The following is a 27,611-nucleotide window of genomic DNA, read 5'->3' on the forward strand; positions in this document are numbered from 1 at the left end:
TTTCCCATTCCTTTCCTATGGTGGGTCATTTTTGACTGAAGAGCAAAAGTGTGACTAATTGTTTTTGTACAACCACTTAACCTGCTCGAATCATGCCTTTAATTTTTGTGTGTGTTCACATACCTAATGCCATAAAAGTCACAGAGTTTTCAAAAAACTGAGTTTTAAAAAATTCAAAACAGAACATTTTTAATCACAATTCATTGGTGTGTATCTGTATAAAAGTGTGTGTGTGTGTGTGTGTGTGTGTGTGTGTGTGTGTGTGTGGGTGGGTGGGTGTGTGTGTCTGTTTTTCACTATTTATGTTTTAGAGTTTCACCCCTTCATTGTTAAGCACTTTTTTTAGCACCGTGGCCGATTTGTAGATTGTACGCACACAAATTCTCAGAATTTTTGTGTTTTTTGTGAATGAATTTCCCATTCATTTCCTATGGTCGTCATTTTTGACCTGAAGAGCACCAGTGTGACTATTTTTTTAACGACCACTTAGCCTGCTTGGATCATGACCTACATTTTTTATGTGTTCACATAATACCATAAAAGTTACCAAGTTCCGGAACATTCCGATGAAGCTGTGATTTTTAACAATTCAAAACAGAAAATGTTTTGGTCAGAAATGACTGAAGAGCACCTGAGGGATTAAACACTTGTTGTGTTATTTCTAACACATTCTTTCTAAGAGTAGGGTGACCAAACGTCCTCATGAAAATGTCCGATTTTCACTGTTTTTCATGCGACCATTAAGCGTGTACTTTTGAAAGAAGTATCTTATGCTCACCAAATATTTAATTTGATACAAAAATACAGTAAAAACAGTAATGTTGTGAAAAATGTATTCCTTTGATGACAAAGCTGAATTTTCAGCATCGTTACTCTCCATGTCTCTAGTGTCACATGATCCTTCAGAAACCATCCTTATATGATGATTTGATGCTGAAGAAACATTTCTGATTATTATCAGTGTCTGTACCCCTCCATCTTTTCCACAGAATAGGAGCAAAAGTGATCATAAAAACAGTCTTTGAAAAGCCGACCTTTGGGGATAAGCATATTTTGTCCACCTCTGGGGAAAAGTAAATGAACCTAAACCTAAATGAACTTCTCCTGTTCAGAACTCTTGTGTAGCCAGACCTCTCTCTCTCGCAGCTCTTCTTGACCAAGGGCCGCCCAAGAGGACTGACATGTAACGCAACCAATCACAGCTCGTTTTGTTCCGCGTCATGTTTAGGTGCGTGGCAATATAATGTCGGTGTCCGTACAACAACAGACTGCTTGCATCTAATAAATGATTCATTCAAGAACGTTGAGCAAGTTTACTGCAACAGTGGATCCGCAAACATCACATACATCCAGCCTTTAGCTGATCCTGGTATGCGCTCATTGTCACAGTTGTAAGCACAACGGCATTCTTCTTCCACGAGGGGTTTTGGTGTCACGGCATTTGTTTCCAGGTGGACCGATAAAGAACGCAACACACACGTCTCCCGGACAAGCGGACTATGAGGTTGTTTCTTCCTAGTGATTGTCTGGCCACAGGAGCGTGAGATGCTGTTATGGCCGCCACATATACTTTGAGCGTGGAGGGGGTGCGATCCACGTCCAAAAGCTCTTGTAAAAAGGCAAGTACACTCGGTATCTCGCAAGAGTGGGGGTTCAGGCTCCTAGCAGCACACCAGCCAGAGAACACCCTCCATTTCTGAGCGTAGAGGCGCCTGGTCGAGGGCGCTCTTGCCTCAGTGATGGTTTTCAGCACCCTATCCGGGAGACACCTGGGTACCCGTTGAGGGGTCATACGTGAAGGGCCCATAAGTCGGAACGGGGATGTCCGATCCTCCCGTTCGCCTGCGTGAGGAGGTCTCCCCTTAGCGGAATCGGCCACAGGGCTGCTTTCAGCCGTTGTGTCAACTCGGAGAACCAGAGCTGGGTCTTCCAGAGAGGGGCTATAAGAAGCACTGCACATTTGCTTCCCCTGATCCGTTTGATGACCTGAGGTAGCATCACAACCGGGGGAAAAGCATACAGCGGACGATCCGGCCATTCGTGGGCGAGTGCGTCCGTGTTCTTTGAGAAAAATAATCGGCAATGAGCGTTGTCTTCGGGGGCGAAGAGGTCGACCTCTGCCTCGTCAAAGATGCTCCATTTCAGCTGAACCGTCTGAGGGTGAAGAGACCATTCCCCTGGGGAAACATTGCCTCTGGATAACATATCCGCACCCTGGTTCAGAATGCCTGGCACGTGCGCTGTCCTCAGGGAGCGCAGGTTGTGCTGAGCCCATAGAACGAGACTCTTGGCCTTGGCGTGCAAGGTGTTCGACCTGAGGCCGCCCTGGCGATTTATGTAAGACATCACTGCCATGTTGTCCGTTCGGACCAGGACGTGGTCGCCTTTTAGATATGGGAGAAAGGCTCTGAGTGATAAAGCGATCGCTCTCATCTCCAGACAGTTTATGTGCAGGCGCTTCTCTGGGCTTGACCAAAGGCCAGAGACGGGCCTGCCCTCGTAGAGGGCTCCCCAACATAGGTTGGAGGCGTCTGCCGTGACCACCTTTCTCCTCTAAATCAAACTCACGCCAGACTTGTACCAGTCAAAAGCTTTCCAGGGAGTCAGGGCTTTGATGCAGCCGCGATTCACTCTGATCAGTAAGTGGCCGGAGCGCCACGCGTAAGCTGGGACACGGCTCTTTAACCAGCGTTGGAGAGGGCGCATGTGCAGTAATCCGAGCTGGAGCACCGCTGATGTCGAGGCCATGAGACCTAACATCCTCTGGAATATTTTGAGGAGGGCACGGGCGCCCGGTCTAAAAGATGTCGCTAGGCGCCGAATAGAGAGCGCACACTCCGAAGAGTCTATTACTATACCCAGAAAGGAGATATTCTGGCTGGGAGATAGTGTGCTCTTGGAAAAGTTGATCTTTAGACCCAGGCATGGTTGAGGATCCAAGATCTGTGAGTTATTTATTAACTGTGCCTCTGATTGTGCTATAACCAGCCAATCGTTGAGGTAGTTCAGCATTCGCACTCCCCGCTGTCTCAGGGGGGAGAGTGCTGCATCCATACACTTTGTGAATGTACGGGGGGCCAACTATAGGCCGGACGGTAGAACCGCGTATTGGTAAGCCTGTCCCTCGAAAGCGAATCTCAGAAATGGCCTGTGATAAGGCGATATTTGGATATGAAAATAAGCGTCTTTCAGATCCACTGAGAAAAACGTAAAGAGAGCTAGCCATGGGCGCTGAACATTGCTCTTGACCGTCTGCTCTGACATCCCTTGTGAAATGGCGCAGTTTGCGCGGCTCAAGCAAAGGGAGAGAGAGCGGGTCTCCGCCGATTCGAGGCATTTGCAACAACGCCTCAAATTTGCTCTTTTAGAAAAAGTGTGATGCAACGGCGAACACACTAATGCATTAAAAGGATATATTGCGCGCTGGATGGCACAGCAGAACAGTGGCTGAAGGCCGTGTCCAGTTGAAAAACCAGGAATGCCCCGGTGCTTGTTCCACTGAAGGCTTCTTATCCGGAGATCAGCGAAGTGGTGATTCGCTGAAGGAGATTTAATCTGAAATCCCAGACGGACGATGGGCTGAATTTATAGCCTTTGGCCACGCCCATCCTGGCGGGCTCTGACGCATCAGGGTGTGAAGTGCCCTGATTGGTTTACGCGTCTGAGCCGCCCGTCATAGGTTCGTGCAGTTGCCGCAGCACAGTTCGTTTAACTACAATGTTTCACTTGAATTTATCTTCTACCAGTTCTCAACGAGCCGCGTCACGCAATAGAGGGAATAAACACACTTTTTAAAGTCTTTGATTGTAGCGCCTCCTAGCGGTAAAAGGCAGCAAATACACATCCTCAATACAACTAATGTTCGCTAGGAGTCACTCATCGGTAAACACGCCACCGGCCTCATCCTGCTCGCCACAATATGATTTTATGATAGCAAGGATGATAGTAATTAATTTGATAGTATGCATGTCTGAAACATTGATCCAAAAGAGAAGAGAGAAAGAGAGAATGAATACATAGGCTAAACCACATAAAAGGAAAATCATGAGATGGGAAAATTAGATACATGTTTATACATTTCTAAGTGGTTAAAGAATATATAGGATTAGAAGGGTTTATTTCTCCTTCTCAGCAAGAATTAAATGAGTCACAACTCTGCGAATTCCTTTTAAGTCTTAATGTGTCCTGTAACTGGGTTAGTGTATTAACTTCGTCTGGGATGTTAGTTTTGGGGAAGTTTCATAGACCTTTGTTGGGAGAGTGAGCTTGCTGGATAATTTATTAAATATAATTAATAATGTCTGATTGGTCCAGACACTACACTATCAATGAATAACAATTCTATAGCATAAACTTAATCTTAGTTCATGTTAATCTCAATATTTACTAACACGTTTAAGATGCAAAGTTGCATCTGTTAACATTAATTCACTAACATAAATATGAACACTTTTATTAACTAACATTAACAAAGGTTAAGAAATGCTGCAACAAATATTGCTCATTTATGTTAATAAATCCATTAACGGGTTAACAAATGAGACCTTATTGTAAAGTGCAACAAATTTAAAATAACTCACTCTACAACTTAAAATAGTTTATAAACTCGGTAAATGTTTGTTGCAGAAAGCCTCCCTTTTAACAATGTCAGGCTGATTCAGAGATCTTTGTTTTAGCAGATGGATATTTTGTTGGGTAAACAAACTTCAACATCTAAATGCTCACCTTGGCAGAAAAATAAATACTCCATAAATACAAACTCGCTACAATAAAATAAAATAAAATAAAAATTGAATAAAAATCTGATCTCAGTTTATTGAAGTTTTCATGTCTCACCGCTTTAAAACTTCAGTACGTTTCATCCTTCATCAACAAATACCAGTATTGTTCTCTTTGATATATTTTTGATTCTGTGGAACATAATTTTAATATACGTTGCCATTGCTTATGTTCTTAAAGATATGAGCTATAGTTTTTTTTTTCTTAACTAAGAGCTTAGATAGATGTAAAATTTAAGCAAGCGTGGGTATTTATTCTGGAAATATACATTTATACATCACTTTATATACCCCCACTGATTAACATGCAAATAAATTAGGTAATAGTTAGTACGTTGTAAAAACCAGTTACGTTTTCAAAACCTTCTCAAGCTTTGATGAGCTCTTTCCAGGACGAAGTGTGTGGCTCTTAAAAGAGCCTTTGTGTGCTCCTCCTCCTGGGCTCTACTTGGAGCTGGTGTACTTGGTGACGGCCTTGGTGCCCTCAGACACGGCGTGCTTGGCCAGCTCTCCGGGCAGCAGCAGACGCACGGCGGTCTGGATCTCTCTCGACGTGATGGTGGAGCGCTTGTTGTAGTGAGCGAGACGAGACGCCTCACCGGCGATGCGCTCGAAGATGTCGTTGACGAAAGAGTTCATGATGCCCATCGCCTTGGAGGAGATGCCGGTGTCAGGGTGAACCTGCTTCAGCACTTTGTAGACGTAGATGGCGTAGCTCTCCTTCCTGGACTTCCTGCGCTTCTTCCCGCCCTTCCCGGCGCTCTTGGTGACGGCCTTCTTGGAGCCCTTCTTAGGCGCGGACTTGGCTGGTTCAGGCATGATGAAGAATGATCTCAGCGCTGACGAGTCAGTGTGAACTCAGGAGCGACTCTGAGGCTTTTACCCGCGGCACTATGCTAATTTACAAGGAGACGCGGGACCTCTGATTGCCTGTTTTCATTGGATAACACAAAGCATCACGAGTGGATCGAGAGCCAATCACAGGCGGTTAAATGATAACCCCGCCCACCGCCCCATGTTTGAACCAGAGCCGTTAATTACAATGTTTTTCAACGGCTCTGGTTTGAGCGACACAGTTCCCCGTTTCATTTCCTGCTCTTTTTATTTATTGATTTTAGTAATATTTTGATAAAATAAGTGGTTCTAGACACATATTGTGCACTATTGTTTAATTAAAACCCCAAAATCACATTTGAAGGAGTTTTGGAGAAAAGAGACCAATAACGGTCAGACTACCTTTAAAAACAGCTTTTCCTCAGAACTTTGATTCATGAAAACATTAAAATGTTTAAATTACTGTAGGAAATAAAAGCCTATTTTAGTGAGAGAAAAAAAAAAACATTACATACCGGTAACTAAATTTGGTACCACATCTGGCTTACTTGTCTTTGTTAATTTTGTAAAACATTTTAGCATCTGTAAATGGATAAACATGCAATTCACATTATATATTAAATCTCATCTGTTGTTCGGTAGAGAATATGTGCTAATAGTATCAATATACAATACTGTAAATCTTCATACGAGTTTATTAGACCATTCTTGACACAGAATACAGTCTTTTATAAGGGTCATTCTATGAAAATGTCCATTTTTCTGTCCCTAGCCTTTACAGAAATATTACACTTAAAAAACACTTAAGGGTTACAATTTCTTTACATTTTAAAATAAAACAATATGTTATTTGAACAATTACACCTTCTTGAGCCATCAGTGGCAATATTTGATTTTTATTAATTATATAGAATTCCAAGCGCCACAGAAGTGCTCGTCCCCACAGTCATGCACAGAGGGAAAATGCTTTATTTTGTTGTCAATAACAGGTTTTTACACTATTTAAAATACAATAATGTGTACATAACTATCAAATATATTATTTAAATGATATAAAACAAAACAAAATGCAGAATAAATATTATATAATTTATAATGAAAGTAGTGGTCCCCTGGAGTTGTGTCACTGGTGTTACCGTTAAACAAAAATCTCTTATTTTGAAATAAAAATCCCACTGATGACATCACTCGACTTCCTTCTTCCAATTCCTGAATATCTGTGAAGAAAAGCCCACGGTAGATCCACTGCCTCTTCTCAGTTAGCAGAAATCCTCTCATTTATCTCATGATTTCATATGAAGCTTTTAGTTGAACTCACTGGTATGACCTACTTTACTGTTGGGTAATTGTAAAAAAAAAAAACTAGAATACAAATGGATTAAACTACTTAATTTAGTTAGTATACCATGATTGACAACAAGTGATTTGATATGTTGCAGCAGCCATTTTGTAAAATGAATTTTTCATGAAAATTGTCACTGGTGTTACTGTCACTGGTGTCACCTTTCTTATGGGTAACACCAGTAACACCAGTGACTTCCATTTATAGATAAACTTTATTGTGTCACTGGTGTCACTGTCTTTTTCTCTGTCACATTAAAAGCAATGTTACACGTGACATAGTAATAATGTTACATCCATTTAATTCTGCTACACTCAAAAGTTCAGATTTAAAGGATTGCATCATTACTTGATTTTAACTGTTTTTCAAATATTTTTATTGTTATAGCAAATAGATGGTAGCGCAGATGAACTAACCTCATTCAAGCACACTTTTAACAAACCTGATTAAAATAATTAAAACAATGTCCTTATTTGTTGCATTATTATTTTTTGCTAACTCAGTCTACATGTGCTGAAAAAAATAGAAATAATGTATCATAAAAACCTTTAATATTGCCAAAGTAGTAAGGTAACACCAGTGACAAAAAAATGGTACATACGGTCTTTAAATAAATGTACAAAAAATATGAAAAATCATTAAATTGTCATTTATGCGTATTCATAAAGTCAAAGGGTAGTCTAATAATGTGGTGTAAGTTTAAAAGAAATTAATTTTAAGACATCTTGCCTTTCCAAAAGTGGACGTTTCTGTAGAATGACCCATAATCACTGCATAATTGACACTGCTGAATCATGAGCTCTTTCAGTGCGGGAGTGTGTGGCTCTTAAAAGAGCCGTTGGTTCTCGTGTCTCAGGCGTTTATCCCCCGAAGCCGTACAAGGTGCGTCCCTGCCGCTTCAGCGCGTACACAACATCCATGGCGGTGACGGTCTTCCTCTTGGCGTGCTCGGTGTAGGTGACGGCATCGCGGATCACGTTCTCCAGGAACACCTTCAACACACCGCGGGTCTCCTCGTAGATCAGCCCGGAGATGCGCTTGACGCCGCCGCGGCGCGCCAGACGCCGAATGGCGGGTTTGGTGATTCCCTGGATGTTATCGCGCAGAACTTTACGGTGACGCTTCGCGCCTCCTTTACCGAGCCCTTTCCCGCCTTTGCCTCTTCCGGACATGATGACAAGATCGTTACACTGATCAAGTGAATACAAAGAATGAAAGGTGAATGTTGAAGGGAGGCATTTTTTACTTGCTTACAGGACCTGACAGAAACCAGCGTCGCGTCACATGGCGTGCCCCGCCCCCAAAATATAGAGCGCGAAACATTTAACCGCCACCCCGATCAGGAGTCTTTCTCTTGTTTTATATTAAATATTTATACATGTTCAGATAATATGATTTACAGTAGTACTGGCTGATAATCATCAGTGCTGTTCTACAAGTTTAGCAAAGTAAACAAAGGGGAAACAAAACATCAAATTACAATATTGTTTATAGTACAATTGCGAATAGTGGCATCTGTGATATTTTTCTATTTATGCCTCTCTCTCTCTCTGTGTGTGTGTGTGTGTGTGTGTGTGTGTGTGTGGTAAATCCTACATTATAGAGACAGAATGTCCCCACAAAGTTGGCAATATCTGAAATCCTTGTCCAGTTAATATTCACTTTCACATGTTCATGTTCATATATTGGTTTTGCTGATGTGATAATATGCGCTTTACATGATGAAAATAAACCGAAACTCTTTATAACCGGCAACTTCTTTCTGCTTAATGAAAATATGTGCTTTGGAAACATTTAGTTGTGTTTATCACTGGATGTCTGATCCAGAAGCCATAAACTCTGATCAGAAACAGAAATGGCCGATAGCATGTTTTAGTAAACAGTATACGGTTGTAGTCTGGAAATACACACTTAAAATCGCATATGCCCCGTTTTGCCCTCATATTTGCCCAAAGACTCATCTTTTACTTAATCCAGATCCCACACCACATAAGACCCTATCGCTTTATATTCAGCGTTAAAGTGGAAATTGTCTCGTTTATAGTCAGTGATGTGGCTCTTAAAAGAGCCGTTGGGATGTGGCGCGCGTGCACAGCAGCGGCGGCGGGTTTAAGCGCGCTCTCCGCGGATGCGGCGCGCCAGCTGGATGTCCTTGGGCATGATGGTGACTCTCTTGGCGTGGATGGCGCACAGGTTGGTGTCCTCGAACAGACCCACCAGATAAGCCTCGCTGGCCTCCTGCAGGGCCATGACAGCGGAGCTCTGGAAGCGCAGGTCCGTCTTGAAGTCCTGGGCGATTTCTCTCACCAGCCGCTGGAAAGGCAGTTTGCGGATCAGCAGCTCGGTGGACTTCTGATAGCGGCGGATCTCCCGCAGAGCCACGGTCCCGGGCCGGTACCGATGGGGCTTCTTGACGCCGCCGGTGGCGGGCGCGCTCTTCCGCGCTGCTTTAGTCGCGAGCTGCTTCCTCGGGGCTTTGCCGCCGGTGGATTTACGAGCGGTCTGCTTGGTTCTGGCCATCGCTGGAGTTTCTTCTCTCTCGGTCCTGCTGGAGCTGGAATAAATGCTCTCTGTCTGTCACACGCCTCCTGCTTTTATAGCATTGGACCGTCACGAGCTCACAGTGTCGCGATGACGCAGAGGCTTGTGATTGGCTAGTGTGTGACGCGCTTATGACTGCTAGCCAATGACTGCGCGTTTCCTCTTTTCAAGCAAAGTTTTTTTTTTATTTTTTTTTTTTATTGAAAATTTCAAGAATTACAAACAAACATGGCTGCATAAATCAGTTTCTTCAGAATAAGATACAACAAAAATATAGCCAGAGGGAGCAGCTCTCAATACAAACAGTAAATATATATGTAGTCTTAGTAACAAGAATGAGGATGAGACATTCAAATAAAAATAAATAATAATAAAAAAAAAAAAAAAAAAAAAAAAAAACATATAAGGGGAGAATTCAGTCATTGTTCAGCTATTAACCTCAGTTGGGAAGTGTTTTAGGGTATCATATATTTTTTGTGCTTTAGGACTTTTCAGAGTTTTTAAGGATTTCATATACAGCTTAAATTCATTTAAAAAAACAACAAATTTGGGAGATGATTTTACAATTCTACATTTGTGAATAAAGAATTTAGCTAGACATACAATTGTATTAGTACAGAGCTCATCACCCTTGCTTTGTAATATCAAACCAAATGTTATATCATCACAGGAGATAGAGGATGGGAATGAAGATATCTGTTGCTTAACCCATTTATGTATATCACACCAAAATATCTGTATCACATTACATGAGAAAAACACATGGTTCGTAGTTTCGACATCAATTTCACAAAATGTACATGTATTATCATCTATACCAAAGCGAAGTCTCAGTAATTCTTTAGAGGGGTAAATGTTGTTCATTACTTTGAAATGTGTTTCTTTCACTTTAGGAGGTATAGGGAGTGTTAGATACACTGTTCTTAGTTTAATGATTGACACTTTATCAAATTTTTGTAGTATGTAATTTTTATTTTGCATATTAGGATAAAGAAAATCAATAAAACAATTTCTAATAAAGTGATTGGTGCATTGCTTATCCAAAACAAAGATCCCTTGAATTGATAGTGGGGCCAATTGTGGTTGTATCGGGTAATATGCCAAAATGTTTCTTGTTAGAAGGACAAATCCTTTGGGTAGTGCTTTATGTAATTTAGTAAAGTCTGAATTTAAGGGTTTGAAATTATGTTTGATGCAAAATTGTTCATAATTTAAAAAATGTCCGTTGGTATCCATTAAGTCGGCCATAGACCATACATTTCTCCCATACCAATCCTCAAAGAACAGAGATCTGTTGCGGTGCAAAATATATCTGTTGTTCCAGAGTACAGATGTGTGGGGTGAGAAGTTATGTACGTATAACATTTTCCAATACAAAAGTATTTGTTTGTGAAACTCTGACAATGATATAGGTAGTTTGTTAACACTAAAGTCCGCTCTAAGAAGAAATTCTAATCCCCCAATTTTCTTGAATAAGGTCATTGGAATACAATACCAAAAGGAGTTGCTGTGTTTGATCCAAGATTTTAACCAATTTATTTTTAAGGTTCCATTAAGGCAGTCAAAATCAATAACTTTTAGTCCTCCTTCCTTAGTGTCTTTAACCATATCGCTTTTCTTCAAATAATGTGGTCTGTTTCTCCAAATGAAGTTTAGATTAATTTGGTTGATAGATTTAATCAATTTGTTTGGAATGGCATTGGAATAGGCTGGATAAGTACATCTTGATAAACATTCCATCTTAGTTAGGTAAATTCGACCTAGTATTGATAGGTCCCTCTGTAGCCATATATTTTAGTCTTGATTTGCATTCTTTAATTTTATTTTCTACATTCAGAAGTTGGCTTTGTTTTTGGTCCTTGGAGAGGTAAATCCCCAGGTATTTGATTTCTGATTTAATAGGGATATTGCAGATGTTTTTCAGTGAAGTGTCGTGTACAGCCAGCAATTCACACTTTTTTAAGTTTAATGTTAGACCTGATGCTTTTGAGAATTTTTCAATTTTGGCAATAGTTGTTGAAATTGGGTATCTATCTTTTAAGAATATAGTTGTGTCATCCGCTAGTTGGCTGATTATTATGTCTGTGCCGAGTACATTAAGTTTTTTAATATCATTACAGTTTTTAATATAGATTGCTAGCATTTCTGTGGCTAAAATGAACAGGTATGGTGAGATGGGGCAACCTTGAGGAATACCCACATTAATCTTGAAGCTTGGGGTGGTACCACTAGGTAATAGGACACAGCTACTGATATCTCGATATAATCCACCAACCCACTCTCTAAATTTGATTCCAAAGCCAAAGTGTTCGAGCGCCGAAAGAATAAATGGATGCTCTACGGAGTCGAATGCTTTATAGAAGTCTAGAAAAAGAAGGAAACCCTCATCCTCTATTTGGCTTCTATACTCAATGATGTCCATTACCAATCTTATGTTGTTAAGAATCGACCTTCCTTTTAAGAACCCTGACTGTGTATCTGCAATAAGATCTGAAATCCCTGTTTGAAGACGAGAAGCAAAGATGTAAGTTAGGAGTTTGTAGTCGGAATTTCTGAGTGTAATGGGTCTTCTGTTATCTATAAATCTGGGATCTTTCCCAGGTTTTGGAATTGAGATGATAACACCATGTCTCATTGTTGGTGGAAGCACACATGTTTCAAATATTTCGGTAAAGACTTGTAGCAGCAGAACTTTTAAATCTACCCAAAAATGTCTGTAAAAGTCACCTGTAAGCCCATCGGATCCAGGGGCTTTGTTAATAGAGAGACGACCAATTACTGCATCAAGTTCTGTAATTGTTATTTGACTATCACATGTTTGTTGGAGGCCATTCTCTATTTTTGGAATATGTTTTGCTATATCCTGAAAAAAGTTCTGACAGTCCACACTAGAAAATTTAGAGCTATAGAGTTGGCTATAGAATTTCCAGATTTCTAAAGATATCAATTTTTCATCTGTGACTTCATTATTATCAATCATCAGGGATCTGATGCTATTTTTTTCCTGTCTTCTTTTTTCAAGACCACAGAAATATGCTGAGTTTCTTTCCCCCTCCTCTATCCACTTAGCTCTGGATCTAATAAAGGCCCCTTGGGCCTTACGACTATAAATTTCGTCTAGTTTAGGTTGGAGGTTTAATATCATCTGTCTATCATCTTCAGTTGGATTTAATCTATTGCAGTACATATTTAACTGATTAATAATGTCTACTTCTTGTTTTTCACAATCTTTTTTAATTGTTTTGCTGAATGAGATGGTGAATTGGCGTATTTTATATTTTAGGAATTCACACTTTTTGGTAGCAGTTGATAGCTCCTCAGAATTGGCATATTTTTTAATTAATAATTTGATTTTTTGGCAGTAGTCATTATTTTTGAGCAGACTGGAATTGAACTTCCAATATGTGTGTGAGTGGACCTTGTTGTCATTGGGTTTGATCTGTAGTAGAATAACACTATGATCTGTTAGAGGTGCAGCAGAAATATCAGAGCTAATATTATAAACTAGCAAATGATTTGCAATTAACCAGTGATCTATTCTGGATTTATAATTGTGGCTTGAGCTAAACCAGGAGAATTTAGTTATTTCTGGATTTAAGTGTCTCCAGGTATCAACCAAATTTTGTTTTTCGCAAAAGCATGTGAATATGGTGTTTGGATGACTTGCAGAGTATCTGCTAGGATATTTATCAAAAAAATCATCATGAACTAGGTTTAGGTCGCCACCAATGATGATGTTATCAGTTGAGTGTGTTAATTTGAGGTTGTCTAAATGTAAACTAATTTGTTCAAGTAGGTTTCGATTTTCTCTACTAATATTATATCCATAAATGTTGACTAAGATGAATTTTAGACCATCTATGTTTATGATAAGAATCAGCCAGTGACCAAATTCATCTGCCATATGGGACACAATATGACCTTTGAAGTTATTTAGGAGGATGGCGACACCTGCTGATCTTGAAGTGCCGTGGCTAAAGTAAACTTCCTCTCCCCATTGTTTAGACCAAAATATAACATCATCAACCTTAGAATGGGTTTCCTGCAAAAAAATTATATTTGACTTCTTCCCTTTACAAAATAAAAAAATACTTTTCCTTTTTGTCATGTCTCTTAAACCCCTTGCATTAACAGAAATTAGAGAAATGTTACTCTTTAAACTGAACATGGAACAACAACGGATATATCAAAATAATTAAAAAAAAAAAAAAAAAAAAAAAATTAATAAACAATCAACAACAACGGATTGCTGAACTTAAAGCAGCAGTAGAAGTTTCCTATCAGAAATATATAATAGTAGCAAAACCCAGAGAATATACGTTTTCATTCAAACTCACTTGTTCTCGGGATTCAAAAACCCTGGATAGTGTTATCTATGGTGAAACTCGTTGACCATTAATGAAAGCATAAGGGCCCCGGAACACTGTCTTTAGACCTGCCTTCCTTGCTTGTTCAACTTTCGGCCACACAGCCCTCCGTGCCTCTCTGTCTTCCTTGGTGAGGTCTTCTGCGAAGCGGATGTTGAGATCCTTGCAGACGGGGTGAAGTTTGGTGATCCGCCAAAGTTCGTCCCTGAAGTGGCGTCCTGTGAACTGCATGATGATCTGACGAGGGCGGTTGGTGTTACTCGGCCCCAGTCGGTGCACCGAATCCAGGATGAAATCCATCTTCTCCTTCCAGTGTGGCACAATCTTTCCGATGATATCAGAGACGATTTGTCGTGTGTTTTCGTCTTTTCCCTCCTGTAAACCATTTACCCGCAGGTTCCACCTTCTTTTATAACGCTCCAACTCTACAGCTCTTTTCTCCACTTCTGCAGCTCTTTTCCCCAGATCTGTGTTATCCTCTTTCAATTGTTTCACCTCGATGTGCAGCTTTTGGCACTGTTCTTTACAAACTTTGATCTCGGAAGAGTTAAACTCTACCGCTTTCGCGATGTTGGCTATGGTCAGCGTGTTCTGCTTTAGCTCCGCTTTGAAGTCCTGCATCATGTTTTGAAGAGTACCGATAGCAGCCAGGATCGCAGCGTTAGAGGCGTCCTCAGCATGGGCTCCAGCAGTCACAACGTCGTCGGGTTTTGACTTTTTCTGTGGTGCTGGTGGTTTAGAAGGAGATGCTAAGGAGTTTTTAGTACCTCTGGTGTTAGTTTCCATTCTTTCCGGGCCGCCATAGTCGTGTCCTTGGAGAGCCTTCAATTTAGCATTAGCTTTTGTGCTAGCCATGTTATGGTTTGCAATATCGTACTCCAGGAGGTGCCCCGGGTCACTCACACGTTTCTGAATTATTAAAATAAGTTCTCTATAATGTTACATCTTATATTTCAGGGTTTTGTAGAGTTAAACGTTCATTCTGTTGACTTTCAAGGCTTTGCTACTCTGAGCTATTCACAAAGCGTCTGCTCTCTCCGCCATCTTCCACGCCCTCCCTCTTTTCAAGCAAGCGGAGGGTTTCCCGCTCAAGGCGCTTTATTATGGATCGCCGTTGGGGACAATACTTATTATATGCAACGCGTGAAATTTGGACGCATTAACACGCACAGTTTGTACGCGTAAATACGAAGTAATTAGGCTTGTTCGACTTCATGCAGCTCTGCGCAGACCGATCGGCGGCTGACTTAAAGCAGTGCATGCCGGTTAGAAATTTTGTCCGACTTGATACAGCGCCGACGCCACGTGACTGTGACGTATGCCATCAAAGTACCGCGAGAGCGATTCGAGAGTAGCCGGAGAACTCAGCCAGCGCAACTTCTCAAGAGCGGCTGCACTGGGCTGCACGTGGGCTGATGAAGACACAGCTGTTCCACCATTGGCCGGATTCACTGCATGACAACGATCACATGTGTTTCGTGTTTATTCGAAAACCTTTAGTTCCTCTAAAGCTCTCAAATCAGTTTATTATAACAGTGAACACTCTTTTCATGTTGTTGTGATGTTATATTGTGTCATGTTTATCAAATTAAAACTGCTTAAAAAACGTAGACTCCACTTCATTGATAGTAGCTTATGTTGAACTTTATTCTTGTTCAAACAGACGCTGTGTGAAGCAGTAGGCTACATAAAGTATTGAATTAAAATGTCTCTGAAACATCTGTGCATTATTTGGCAAATATTGCATTTATTTCACTGCAGCTGTGGTAAAGTATGCAAACACCACGTGAGCGGTCACTACGGGAACCAGAAAGTAGGCTTGTTTGAGATGAGCAAAATCTGCGCAGAATCGATCACCGGTGATCAGCGCGAGATGCATGCCGGTTAGAAATGTGTCCGAGTGCGGCCCGCCTTGCTCTGATGTCATGCTGACGTATGTCAAAAATCTCTCGCGAGCGCAAGGCACACCTGTCGGATTCTGCAGTCGAGCGCAGTTGCTCTCCACCGACTGCGCTGATCAAAAGCATGATGGGAAACGACTTGCTGACGACACAGCTTAATGTTCATTGGTTTAAACAACCGTGATGTATCGTTCTCTTTTAAAATGTTTGATTTTAAAACTCTGATATCATGTTTTATGAGTATACGTTATGTGTGAATATTCCCAAACTATCTGACAGTGCGATCTCTTTGGGTTATGCAATGTAATTAAAAAAAAATAAAAAAAAAATAAACATATATGTCTGTATTAAATAAAAAAGATTGATAAACATGTATTTGGAATGGAATTAAGTAGGCTACTTTGGGTGACTTGTTTATCATATTTATTTTCATATAAAAGCAACAGAACTTAAATTCCATCCAGTTTATTATCAACACTGTGCACGAGCGTGAATCCCGCGATATCCGTCTTTGATCTCACATGTGTCAGATCCACTACGAGAAGAGAGATCTGTCCGGCTTGCCTGCGCTTTTCTCACTCCTCCTCTCACTGCAGCGCCTACTCTCGCCTACATTTCAGGCGAGGCGAGGCGCATCTCAAACAAGCCTAATGATGCATTTATACGTTGGTTGTGATGTCAGTGCTGTGTCATGCTGTGTCATCTCATCCCGTTTGTACTCATGCAGGTTTTTTGTCTCCGGTAACGTGGAAAAGTGGATTGCTATGTGTATGACAGATTGTCTGTGTATGATTTTAAAGCAAGTTCTGGACAAATACATTTTGTCCGTAAAATAGGCGTCAAATGGTGTGACACTGCAATCTATATTTTTAACGGGCAATAATTTGGACATCATTATGATGAAGAGGTCCACACTCAACCAGGAAGTTGCAGTGCCATCTCTGGAGTGGTTTGCAAGGTCAAGAGTTGAGTTCTGGCATTTTCATTTTTAATTAAAAAGCTTTGTATCTGATATGCAATGTTTTGTGTCTTATGGTGTGACATTATTTACATAAAAATTAAACACTTTTATACAAATTTAACTTATTAATTCTTAAAAATCATTCCTGCCATGTGGCAATTTACATGCTAAGTATAAGCTAGCTGTTTTTAGTTAACCAAGAGATTAGCTTGACTGAACAAAACGTCAGATGGTGTGACACTGTATCATACGGTGTGAGTGTTTTTCTATAGGCACACCATATGATATATTTGTCACACAATATTACATACACCTTTTTTAATGATAAATAAATAACTATTCAAAATATATTCAATAATAATAGTGAATGTTTAATAGTGAACATTAAATTACCTATACAATTAATGTATTTCTTTTCAATTTTATACTTAATTTAATGTTCTTGAAGTGAGATGGTGTTTGATTTACTCATTTTTATGAGTTTATTATAATTTTAAAAGTTTTAAAACAATGTTAGTATGTTTTTTTTATTAATGTTAACTGAATTGAATTAATTGAATGATTAATGCAAATAAAAAACAGGTTTTTTACATTGACAAATCGTGGAGTGTTGCAGTTCATCATATAGCGTGACACTATATAATTTGGTGTGACATTCAGAATTGTGCCAGTAAAAATACTTTCTTAATCATAAATCATAAAAAAGACAACGGAACACAAGAGAAATAGTATCAGCAAGAGTCACAATCATTTTCATAGATTTATAACCGGGTTTAACATAATTAATCTAAAATATCTGGAAAGGCTGAGGAGAGATGACTTACTTTGCATGATGGTTTAGAAAAACAATACAAAATCTAATTAATATGCACAAAAGAAATGTTAAATCTTAAGATAGTAATGAAAAAAATGTATGTTGAAGTTAGTTACTTAGGGAGAGTATAGGCCTATCCCATTTTCATTTTATATAGAATAACGTTTATGTCACACCATATGACAATTTTAGGCACAAATGCAACAAATTGGTGAATAAATCCAATTTCAAATACAAAATCTAAAAGACCACATATATTGTGGGAAATGCAAGAGTCAGTACAACACAACTCAATATTTTTTATGCCTAACATTTGAAGTAAAAAATAAAAAAAAAAATTCAGGCGTCTCCCACCCATGTCGCACATCAAATAAGACTCAGAAATCTTACACGTTCAAAAATGTCATGTTTACACGACGAAAACGTTCGTCTAGAAACACGTAACAAAAAATACACGGCCATAAATGTTGCGTTAAGGCGATACAAACGATCGTGTCTTTAAATAACATAACAAAAAACTTCGCGTTTAGACGTACAAAACGTTCGCGTTTACACGGACCAAAAAGACGCGTACAAACTGTGCGTGTTAAGGCCCTTTCACACCGGATGCGTAACGAAAAAGCGAAACGAAAAAGCGAATAGTTCGTGTGCGAATAGTTCGCAGCAAAACCATTCACATCAGCCGCGACGCGAATTTGCGACGTCTGTGACGTTCAGAGAGCTTCAACATTCCAAAACTTTCGCGCGAATCGAGCCGACAGCTGAGAAAACATGGACACTTCATCATCATCATCATCATCCAGTCATAGTCATAGCATCCAGTGAAGACGAGCTTTTCATTTTATTTAAAAGACAGAAAAGAAGGTTTTGGGTGCAGCCAATCTTACAGAACAGAAAGTCTGAAGGGGAGTATGCTTATGTGCAGTTTTTTTTTGCGTCTTCAACAGTGCGTTTTGTAATGTAACTACACATTACATGTAACACACGAAGTAAGTTAAAAATCATTCGACTAGAAATATCACACAAAGAATGTATAGTATAGCCTACTAAAAGCAGCCCTAAATAGTCTCACTGCATTTTGTTACGTGTTCAAAGTAAACACGGTCTCTGTCTCTATCTTTGACGATAATAGTGTTAGCTTTCTATCCCAAATGTAGTTTGGCCTGCTAGCCTACACAGCACAGGACTATCACACAACACACTCACAGTCGTGATAACCGGTTGGTTGGCAATGCTACGCCACACATTGTCTTTCAAATCGTTGTCCTTGTAGTATGTGAATTAGCTGAAGCCTATTCTGTCGCCGCAAAGTAAAAAAAAAAATCGACATCGAAGCGAAATAAATAAAAGTCGTTTTTTCGCCTCAGCACATTCGCGTTCGGTGTGGAAGCGCTCATTACACAAACAGCTGATCAAAAAATAAACCCATCGCGCGAATTATTCGTGCGTCAAAATCGCGTCCAGTGTGAAAGGGCCTTTAATGCGTCCAAATTTCACGCATTGCATATAATAGGTATTGTCCCCAACGGCGTTCCATACTTTGTTCAGTCGTGGACTATTTTACTATCCAGCCTAGGCTTTATTCTCAGATTGCGTTATTTATTTGTTCTGAAATACTCGCCTTAATTCTCAGTGGTTGTGGAGATCTCGGATCAGAACAAAATCACATGACAGTCCGTATAAAAGCTCTGGAGCCAGATAATTACACACACACACACACACACACACACACACACACACACACACACACACACACACACACACACACACACACACACACACACACACACACACACACACACACACAGGGTCGTTCAGTAGAGCAGATATTAAAGGACAAAAGACCCTCAGTAACCCTGATCAGTTTCTGCTACAGAGGAGTGTGTTCAGTGGCAGACTGCTGTCCCAGCCCAGCTCCACTAACACTGGCCATCAGATGTACAGCAGCTCCTCACGGCAGGACAAGAGACGAGTGGGTCATTTACACCTCCCTCTGCACTCTTTACCTCAGTTTGCACTGTTTACTGTTTTGCACTGTTTATTGTGGCTATTGTGTTATAAGTTAAGTTAATTTTATTTAAATTTTATTTCAATAGGTTTAATGTATGTTTAATTTATGTATGTTTTCGTATGCTACTGGATACTTGAATTTCCCTCGGGATAAACTATCTATCATTCTGTCTATCATTCTGTCTATCATTCTATCTATCATTCTATCTATCTATCTATCTATCATTCTATCTATCTATCTATCTATCTATCTATCTATCTATCTATCTATCTATCTATCTATCTATCTATCTATCTATCTATCATTCTGTCTATCATTCTGTCTATCTATCTATCTATCTATCTATCTATCTATCTATCTATCTATCTATCTATCTATCTATCTATCTATCTATCTATCTATCTATCTATCTATCTATCATTCTGTCTATCATTCTGTCTATCTATCTATCTATCTATCTATCTATCTATCTATCTATCTATCTATCTATCTATCTATCTATCATTCTGTCTATCATTCTGTCTATCATTCTGTCTATCATTCTGTCTATCTATCTATCTATCTATCTATCTATCTATCTATCTATCTATCTATCAAGTTTTTGAAAGGGTTAACATTATCTAAATATATTTGCATTTTTGAATTATTTTGTAATGCACTTATAAGAATAGTAATTCACATACTAAATCTGCACATATGAGGATGAGGAAGATGAGGATATAGTGACAGTGAATCCTGCAGGGAGAGAGTGAGGATGAAGATGAAGATAACTTGATATGATGGTTTGGTAATAATTGTGTTCCTCTATGGTACAATTTTGCCTGAGAGCAACAGCTGGATATGAAATATTACTTTTTATTAAATATGTAATACATTAGAGACTGGTTAAGTGTGTTAGTTCAACTGTCTGGTTAAATAATTGTAAAAGAAAATTATTTTTTTCTATGTGAAAATGTTAAACGTTTTAGTTTATCCTTGGTTGTACAGTTACAACATACTTTAAATGTATATTGATATTGTAATAATGAGCAGAAAAAGACGCCACAAATAACTTCTCATTGATATATTGCACACCACTTGGGTTTCTAGTTTAACTAAACTATATATACCATTTTTATCCTCAACCTTGAGATTACAGTATTTATAGTTATTAAGAAAAGCGCTCTCTGTCAGGTAAAGTGAGTGGCTCTGAAAAGAGCCTTTGGTGGTCGGCGAGCCCGAGCGCTTATTTGGCCTTGGCGGGCTTCTCGGTCTTCTTGGGCAGCAGCACGGCCTGGATGTTGGGCAACACGCCGCCCTGAGCGATGGTCACTCCGCCCAGAAGCTTGTTCAGCTCCTCGTCGTTGCGCACCGCCAGCTGCAGGTGCCGGGGGATGATGCGGGTCTTCTTGTTGTCCCGAGCGGCGTTTCCAGCCAACTCAAGGATCTCCGCGGTCAGATACTCGAGCACAGCCGCCAGATACACAGGAGCTCCGGCGCCGACGCGCTCGGCGTAGTTGCCTTTGCGGAGGAGCCTGTGGACACGGCCGACGGGGAACTGCAGCCCTGCCCTGGACGAGCGAGTCTTGGCCTTGGCTCGAGCTTTGCCGCCGGTTTTGCCTCTGCCGCTCATTTTAACAGTCAGTTTCTACAATCCTCACAGTGGAAGAGAAGAGAATGAAGAGCAGCGGCTCCACACCCTGTGTTTATACGAGAGAGCCAGTCGCCCATTGGCTAAGAGTCTGATAGCATTTCAACCAATCACTGAACTTCCCTCCAAAGCCCCACCCCCTTTCTGGCGGGAATAATTATGCACAAGTATTTGTGACGGTTAAGACTATGCAGTTAAAGAATACTAAAAGGTCTGACTGGTATTAAATGTCATTTTACAGTTCACCTAGTCAAACACATATTGGAAAACTGCTGGGAATACGAGCAGACATATATGAATAGCTTTGGCTGGACAGAAGGCTCAACAGATAGGCACCAGTAATATCTAGTATATTAGTATAGTATATACTGTATAGTATATTAGCCCACAGTGGCTCTGCTAGTCTGCCTACCTTGGCTCTTCTCACTGCCAACAGTTGATTTGCAAATACTTAACTTAAGACAATAAATCAAAACCAGAAATATGTTCCAAAAGAGACAGACACTGCAATGTATATTTCTCACTTTAAATATGAATCTGCAAAAAGAACTGCTAATAATATATTAGTTTATGCAACTGAGACGGCTGCTATTCAGAGAGCCTTACAGTGGGTGGAAGAAATCAAACAGTACTTACATACAACTTGCACTTGCAATTATATTGAATATTGAATATTAATCTGAATCTAGGCAAGTTATATTAATAGAAGTCCTACAAAGTTTGTATAGAATCTAGAAAATGAGAATTACAGTCAAATTGAGTGCCAGAATTTACTTCAGCACACACATACGTACAATTACCTTTGAGTAAATCAGAAATTAAAGGTTAAGTTAAAGTAGCTGTCAGAGAGATGGGATAAAGGAAACAAAGGACGACAGTTGTATAATATACAGACACAATTTGGCCATGTACTGATTATGATAATGGAAAAGGTTATATCTCGATTGAGAATTGAAAATGCTACTCTTAATAAATCACTCCAGATGATAGGAATCCTGTCAGTGTAATCACTGTGGACTTCCTTTCTTCTGCTGAACAGAAAGGAAGATATTTAGAAGAATGTCTAACCAGACAGTTTCTGGGTCCCATTGACTTCCATAGTATATTTTTTTCCTACTATGGAAGTCAATGAGACCAGAAACTGCCTGGTTAGACATTCTTCTAAATATCTTCCTTTCTGTTCAGGAGAAGAAATACATTCATACAGGTTTGAAACAACATGAGGGTGAGTATATGATGACAGAATTTTCATTTTAAAGTGAACTATTCCTTTAAGACCATGCAGTTTAAGAATACTAAAAGGTCTGACTGGTGTTAAATGTCATTTTACAATTCACCTAGTCAAAAACATATTGGAAAACTGAAAAGTCCAACCGCCATTAAACCAAATATCAAATGTGTACAAAACAGATGATAAGAGAAAATGGATTCCTAACTATTCATTTAACATTGTGTTTTTTGACTCTGACAGTCAATATGTGTAAAACATTGTTGAACTGAAGTAGTAAAACATCAATTTAATAAGCTCTTAAAAATTACATCAGCAATAATCAAGAGTTCAGGATAAAGAACCACTGATCTAGAATAATGTTCATATTTTGGCCCTGATGTTTTCAGGTTTCGGCAGAAGAGGTTCTTACGCACAACAGACCCAGCAAAACACAACGTTAGAGTTGTTTCAGCATCATTGAATGTTTCTGTTATAGTCTGAGCACATCTGACGGAAGATCGAGTGATCTGGCTGAAACCGGAACAAACCGGAACAAATCTAGTCTGGCCACCATTTCCATTCAGACTGTGCCTGTAAACTCAACACTGATCCATTATCTTCATCTTTCAGGTCACAGCATCATTTACAAGAGAAAAACAATCTGTCTAAATATATATATCTCACATAATGGACTATTGTAAATACAGGACTATGTTGTGAATTAGCATTTATAGTGGTTAAAATGAAATTATGACCCGTGCGGTCTCTTGCTTTAAAAGATAAGCAACTCATTTTGATAAGCAACAACATCTAACACAATAATTTCCATCATTTCCATTCACATGGTTCCACACGGTATGAGATGAATGGCGAATCCTTTATTACAATGAACATGTTTTTATGTCTTAATATGAGCGATTAAATGCGTCTTTTACAAGTTAAAACATTAATACTGTGTGATCAGACGTATATATTTATGATTATGATGATGATGATTATAAGGCCAGAGATGAGAGTCACAGACTCTGATGATGTTCTTGTGCTTCAGTCGGACACAAACACCATCTGTACCGAAGCCTCCCCTCGACCCTCACTGATGCCGATCTCATTAAAGTCTCTCTCAGACTGGTCATCAAAAAATAATAAAATTAATTGTTGTACCATCAGGCAATATCTAATGAGTCATTTCACAGTTAAATATTCCAAGTATGTCTTTAGATTGGGAGGATATTCTGATTAATCATCTGTCCACTAAATTGGACATCATCAATAGCTGTATTTCAGCTACAGGTCGTACTATTACTGTGACTATTATTCAAATACTTTTCTGACTGTAAATACATGTATTTGTATTATTAGAATGTAATTTGGGGCACTTATTTAGCAAAATTCACTATTACATGGCGTTTGAACATAAACGTGTGTATTTTGAGCTAAAACTTCACATACACACTCTGTGGACATCAGAGACTTATTCTACATCTTGTGAAAAGGGGCGTAATAGGAGCCCTTTAACATCAAACAAGCAATGCGATTAAATACATAATGTACATTACAAGTAATCACAAGTAATGTACGTCACTTGTAATGCATTACTTTACTCCTTACATCAAAAAGTAATCTGATTGTGTTATGACTGAGGTTATCATAATTCATGCATGAAAGGGTTAATGAAAAAGTCCTTTGTTGGATCAGAATCAACTTTAATGCGATCATAAACTTTCACAGTAATGTATGAGACTTTAAGCAGCTTTTCATTTTCTTTACCCAACAGATGATACCTAAAATATTATGTTTGTATTATACAATCTTTATCTATTTATTGATGCTAAAATGTGGTTTACAAAGAATGTTACCAAAGTTAGCAGAAAATGAAAGGAAAACAAGGCAGTTATTGGTCTCTTTCCTTCAAGCTCCCTCAACGTGTTTATAAGATGTTTTAATCACACGATGGTTCACAATATTTGTCTAGAAAAGCTCATTTTCTCAAACTACTAATAGGGTCAAAATCACCATAAAGTGCCTTTGAGACTTCACAATTTCCCTAAAAAAAATCGGAGATTTTCCATTTAACTTTATATGTGTTGTATTAAGGATACATTAGGCTGTTAGAAATGCATATTGGTCAAGCTCCAGCACTTTTTATAAATTAACTGCAAGCTGACATTATAAGAGTATTACTCTTAATATTGTAACTCAATATTACATTATGTTCATGATGGCTAAGCGATTCTGATGAGGACACCAAAGGCACTTTATAGTGATATTGACCCAATAATAAAAAGATCGGGAAACAAAGGAAACTGTGTCGTTCGAACTTGCAGTGGTAGGCGGGGTTATCATTTAACCGCCTGTGATTGGCCCTCGATCCGCTCGTGATGCTTTGTGTTGTCCAATGAAACACGAGTTTATGGGTTCGGCCAATGAAAACAGGCAATCAGAAGGTCTCCGTGTCTCCTTGTAAATTAGCATAGTGCAGCGAATAAAAGCCTCAGAGTCGCTCCTGAGTTCACACTGACTCGTCAGCGCTGAGATCATTCCTCATCATGCCTGAACCAGCCAAGTCCGCGCCTAAGAAGGGCTCCAAGAAGGCCGTCACCAAGAGCGCCGGGAAGGGCGGGAAGAAGCGCAGGAAGTCCAGGAAGGAGAGCTACGCCATCTACGTCTACAAAGTGCTGAAGCAGGTTCACCCTGACACCGGCATCTCCTCCAAGGCGATGGGCATCATGAACTCTTTCGTCAACGACATCTTCGAGCGCATCGCCGGTGAGGCGTCTCGTCTCGCTCACTACAACAAGCGCTCCACCATCACGTCGAGAGAGATCCAGACCGCCGTGCGTCTGCTGCTGCCCGGAGAGCTGGCCAAGCACGCCGTGTCTGAGGGCACCAAGGCCGTCACCAAGTACACCAGCTCCAAGTAGAGCCGAGGAGGAGGAGCACACAAAGGCTCTTTTAAGAGCCACACACTTTATCCTGGAAAGAGCTTATGTTTGCAAGACTAATATATTTTGCCTTGATGGTCTGTGGTGTTAAAAATATTCTGGCATGAGTTAAGTATTATCAGTAAACTCTAGCAGTTTGGCTCTAAAAGCAATTGAAAGCTCCATTGGGGGGCTTTATGATTATAGAAAGCTAAGTTCTCCCACATTTAGTGTCTGTGGCAGTGAAGCATCTTAATGGTTATGTTTGACACTACAACAGATTGCCAAAAATTCTCCAAAACTGTACAGATTTATAATCCTTCCATATTTCAGCAAAACAAATGAACCTAAATCTCCAACTATATATACTATATTTAATCTGCATGGATGTTTAGTTCACTCACATAAAGCGATATACACAGAAACTGCTTGATTGTTTATAAAGACGAGTGCAAAATGCCCGTGCAATATTCAGTTTTTGTGTGTGTTTTTAGTAATTGTTGGTTTGGTGTGATTGAATGCTCATTGTTACAATTACACAGCAAAAGTTCAGTGACATTTTTATTTGTGCATGGTAGAAAGCACACAGTGAACTCCGAGGAAACGCTATGCTTGAGCAAACAGTTTGTGAAAAGGCAACAACAAATGATGGCCGTGAAAGAGACTGTGAACGCATTGAATAGGATGTGTTTAGCTGATGAATAGCATAGGCTATTATTACACAGTAGCGATAACGTTAAGCGCACCAGAATGAAATATAATATTCAGAAGTAAACAGCATAGCTGACATATAGATTCAGTTTACATCCACAAATGAATAAGCGTGTCGATTCAGGGAGCAGTGCAAAGTGCCCGTGCAAAATCAGTTCTCTTACGAGAGGTTCTCTCGTATTGCGTAAGTATAGCTTACGCTACGGGTAAAGTCATCTTTTCTCGAGATATGAAGCCAAAAAATTATCCTTAATTTTTAAAATCTTGTCAACGCAGTGCAGCAGCAAGCAGACCTAGAGCAAGCGTATTCGCGTGCTCATTGGCTGCCCTGCGGCAACTGCAGCAGCCTATCGCTGAACACTTGGCGTGACGTCACGCCCAATGAGCGCGCTGGGCACGCTCACGCGTCACGGCCCTTCATAGGGGGCGTGGTTAAGCGTATAAAAGAAGGTTCAGAGGCTGCTTTTCTCTGATTTTTGTCTCTTCAGCGAAAGCTCTACGCATCGCTGGACTCTGAGGAAGCCGCCGTTGAAACAAGCGCCTTGCAAGCCAGGAAATCAGCCTGAGGAAGCCGTCCGCCTTCGCCGCCTTCAGCCATCCCTGCCTGCTTCGCTATCCCGTGATTATATCCTTTCATTGCATTTTTCAATTATGCCTAACTGCACTTCATGCAAAGCTCCGCTCAGCGACAGAGACCGCCATGTGATCTGCGTTCTCTGCCTGGGTCGTGACCACGCAGCCCTCGCTCTCTCCACGGGCGGCTGTGATTTGCGCGAAGAACTGCCGATGTCGACCCTGCGGGCTCGACTCGCCTCGTTCAACGCTCTCGCTGTCTATCCGTCTGCCTCCACCGGGCCGCGCAAAAGAAACGCCGCTCTCAGAGGCCACCGGAACCCGCAGCAGCTGCTGAGCGCTCGCCGGAGACCCTCCCGCGAGCCTCGCTATCTCCTTCTCCCCCCCACCTCCCGACGCGCAGCGGCCGGCTTCGCCCGCACTGCCGTCGCCTCAGGGGATGAAGCAGACAGCGCTGCCGTCATAGACAGCTGCTTACTCCCCTCTGTCAAGCCGCACAAACGGCGCCGCTCACAAGGGATGTCAGAAACGGACGGTCTCGGGCTTTAGCTTCCTTTACGTTACAAGAAAGCTACCCCCCGGATGACGCACACCCCTTCCTGCGCTCTCCCCCTCTGTTCGAGCCGCGCTAACGCACCGCTCACAAGGGATGTCAGAACGGACGGTCACGGGCTATAGCTTCCTTTACGTTACAAGGAAGCTACCCCCCCCGGATGACGCACGCCCTCTCCCCCTCTGTTCGAGACGCGCAAGGCGCCGCTCACAAGGGATGTCAGAAGTAGACGGTCACGGGCTGGCTTCCTTTACGTTATAAGAAAGCTACCCCGCGTCTCGGTCGCGCGCGTCACTCTCCGGCCACCTCCGTTTCTCACACATTTCTCAGTCCCCTCCTAAGCTCAGGCGACTAGAAATATCTATATTGTAGTAAATGGGCCTGTTTTTTATACACGCACGCCTGCAAACAAACGATGTCACAGCACATGATGACATCTTCCCGCTCTCTCTCCCTTTGTTCGA

General features: G+C 40.5%; 5 protein-coding genes across 5 annotated transcripts; 1 reads left to right on the forward strand and 4 right to left on the reverse strand.

Annotated features, from left to right (window-relative positions):
* Nucleotides 1-5,222: 5,222 nt before the first annotated feature.
* On the reverse strand, nucleotides 5,223-5,597 carry LOC308680024 (histone H2B-like; the record flags this gene model as incomplete). The annotated part of the gene is made up of 1 exon (XM_081347907.1): nucleotides 5,223-5,597. One exon carries the CDS (start codon nucleotides 5,595-5,597, stop codon nucleotides 5,223-5,225), a length of 375 nt encoding a protein of 124 aa, XP_081204033.1.
* A 2,209-nt stretch (nucleotides 5,598-7,806) lies between these two features.
* Nucleotides 7,807-8,126, reverse strand: LOC308680060 (histone H4; the record flags this gene model as incomplete). Its single annotated transcript, XM_081347954.1, has 1 exon — nucleotides 7,807-8,126. The coding sequence occupies one exon, from the start codon at nucleotides 8,124-8,126 to the stop codon at nucleotides 7,815-7,817; it is 312 nt and encodes a 103-aa protein (XP_081204080.1). The 3' UTR covers nucleotides 7,807-7,814.
* Nucleotides 8,127-9,063: 937 nt separating this feature from the next.
* On the reverse strand, nucleotides 9,064-9,491 carry LOC308679942 (histone H3.2; the record flags this gene model as incomplete). Its single annotated transcript, XM_081347818.1, has 1 exon — nucleotides 9,064-9,491. Exon 1 carries the CDS (start codon nucleotides 9,472-9,474, stop codon nucleotides 9,064-9,066), a length of 411 nt encoding a protein of 136 aa, XP_081203944.1. The 5' UTR covers nucleotides 9,475-9,491.
* Nucleotides 9,492-20,769: 11,278 nt separating this feature from the next.
* On the reverse strand, nucleotides 20,770-21,161 carry LOC308679974 (histone H2A; the record flags this gene model as incomplete). Its single annotated transcript, XM_081347848.1, has 1 exon — nucleotides 20,770-21,161. One exon carries the CDS (start codon nucleotides 21,159-21,161, stop codon nucleotides 20,775-20,777), a length of 387 nt encoding a protein of 128 aa, XP_081203974.1. The 3' UTR covers nucleotides 20,770-20,774.
* Nucleotides 21,162-24,920: 3,759 nt separating this feature from the next.
* LOC308680092 (histone H2B-like) lies at nucleotides 24,921-25,310 on the forward strand (the record flags this gene model as incomplete). Its single annotated transcript, XM_081348015.1, has 1 exon — nucleotides 24,921-25,310. Exon 1 carries the CDS (start codon nucleotides 24,936-24,938, stop codon nucleotides 25,308-25,310), a length of 375 nt encoding a protein of 124 aa, XP_081204141.1. The 5' UTR covers nucleotides 24,921-24,935.
* Between the last annotated feature and the right edge of the window lie 2,301 nt (nucleotides 25,311-27,611).

Source organism: Scardinius erythrophthalmus (assembly GCF_964197995.2).
Source record: "Scardinius erythrophthalmus genome assembly, chromosome: 2".
NCBI lineage: Eukaryota > Metazoa > Chordata > Actinopteri > Cypriniformes > Leuciscidae > Scardinius > Scardinius erythrophthalmus.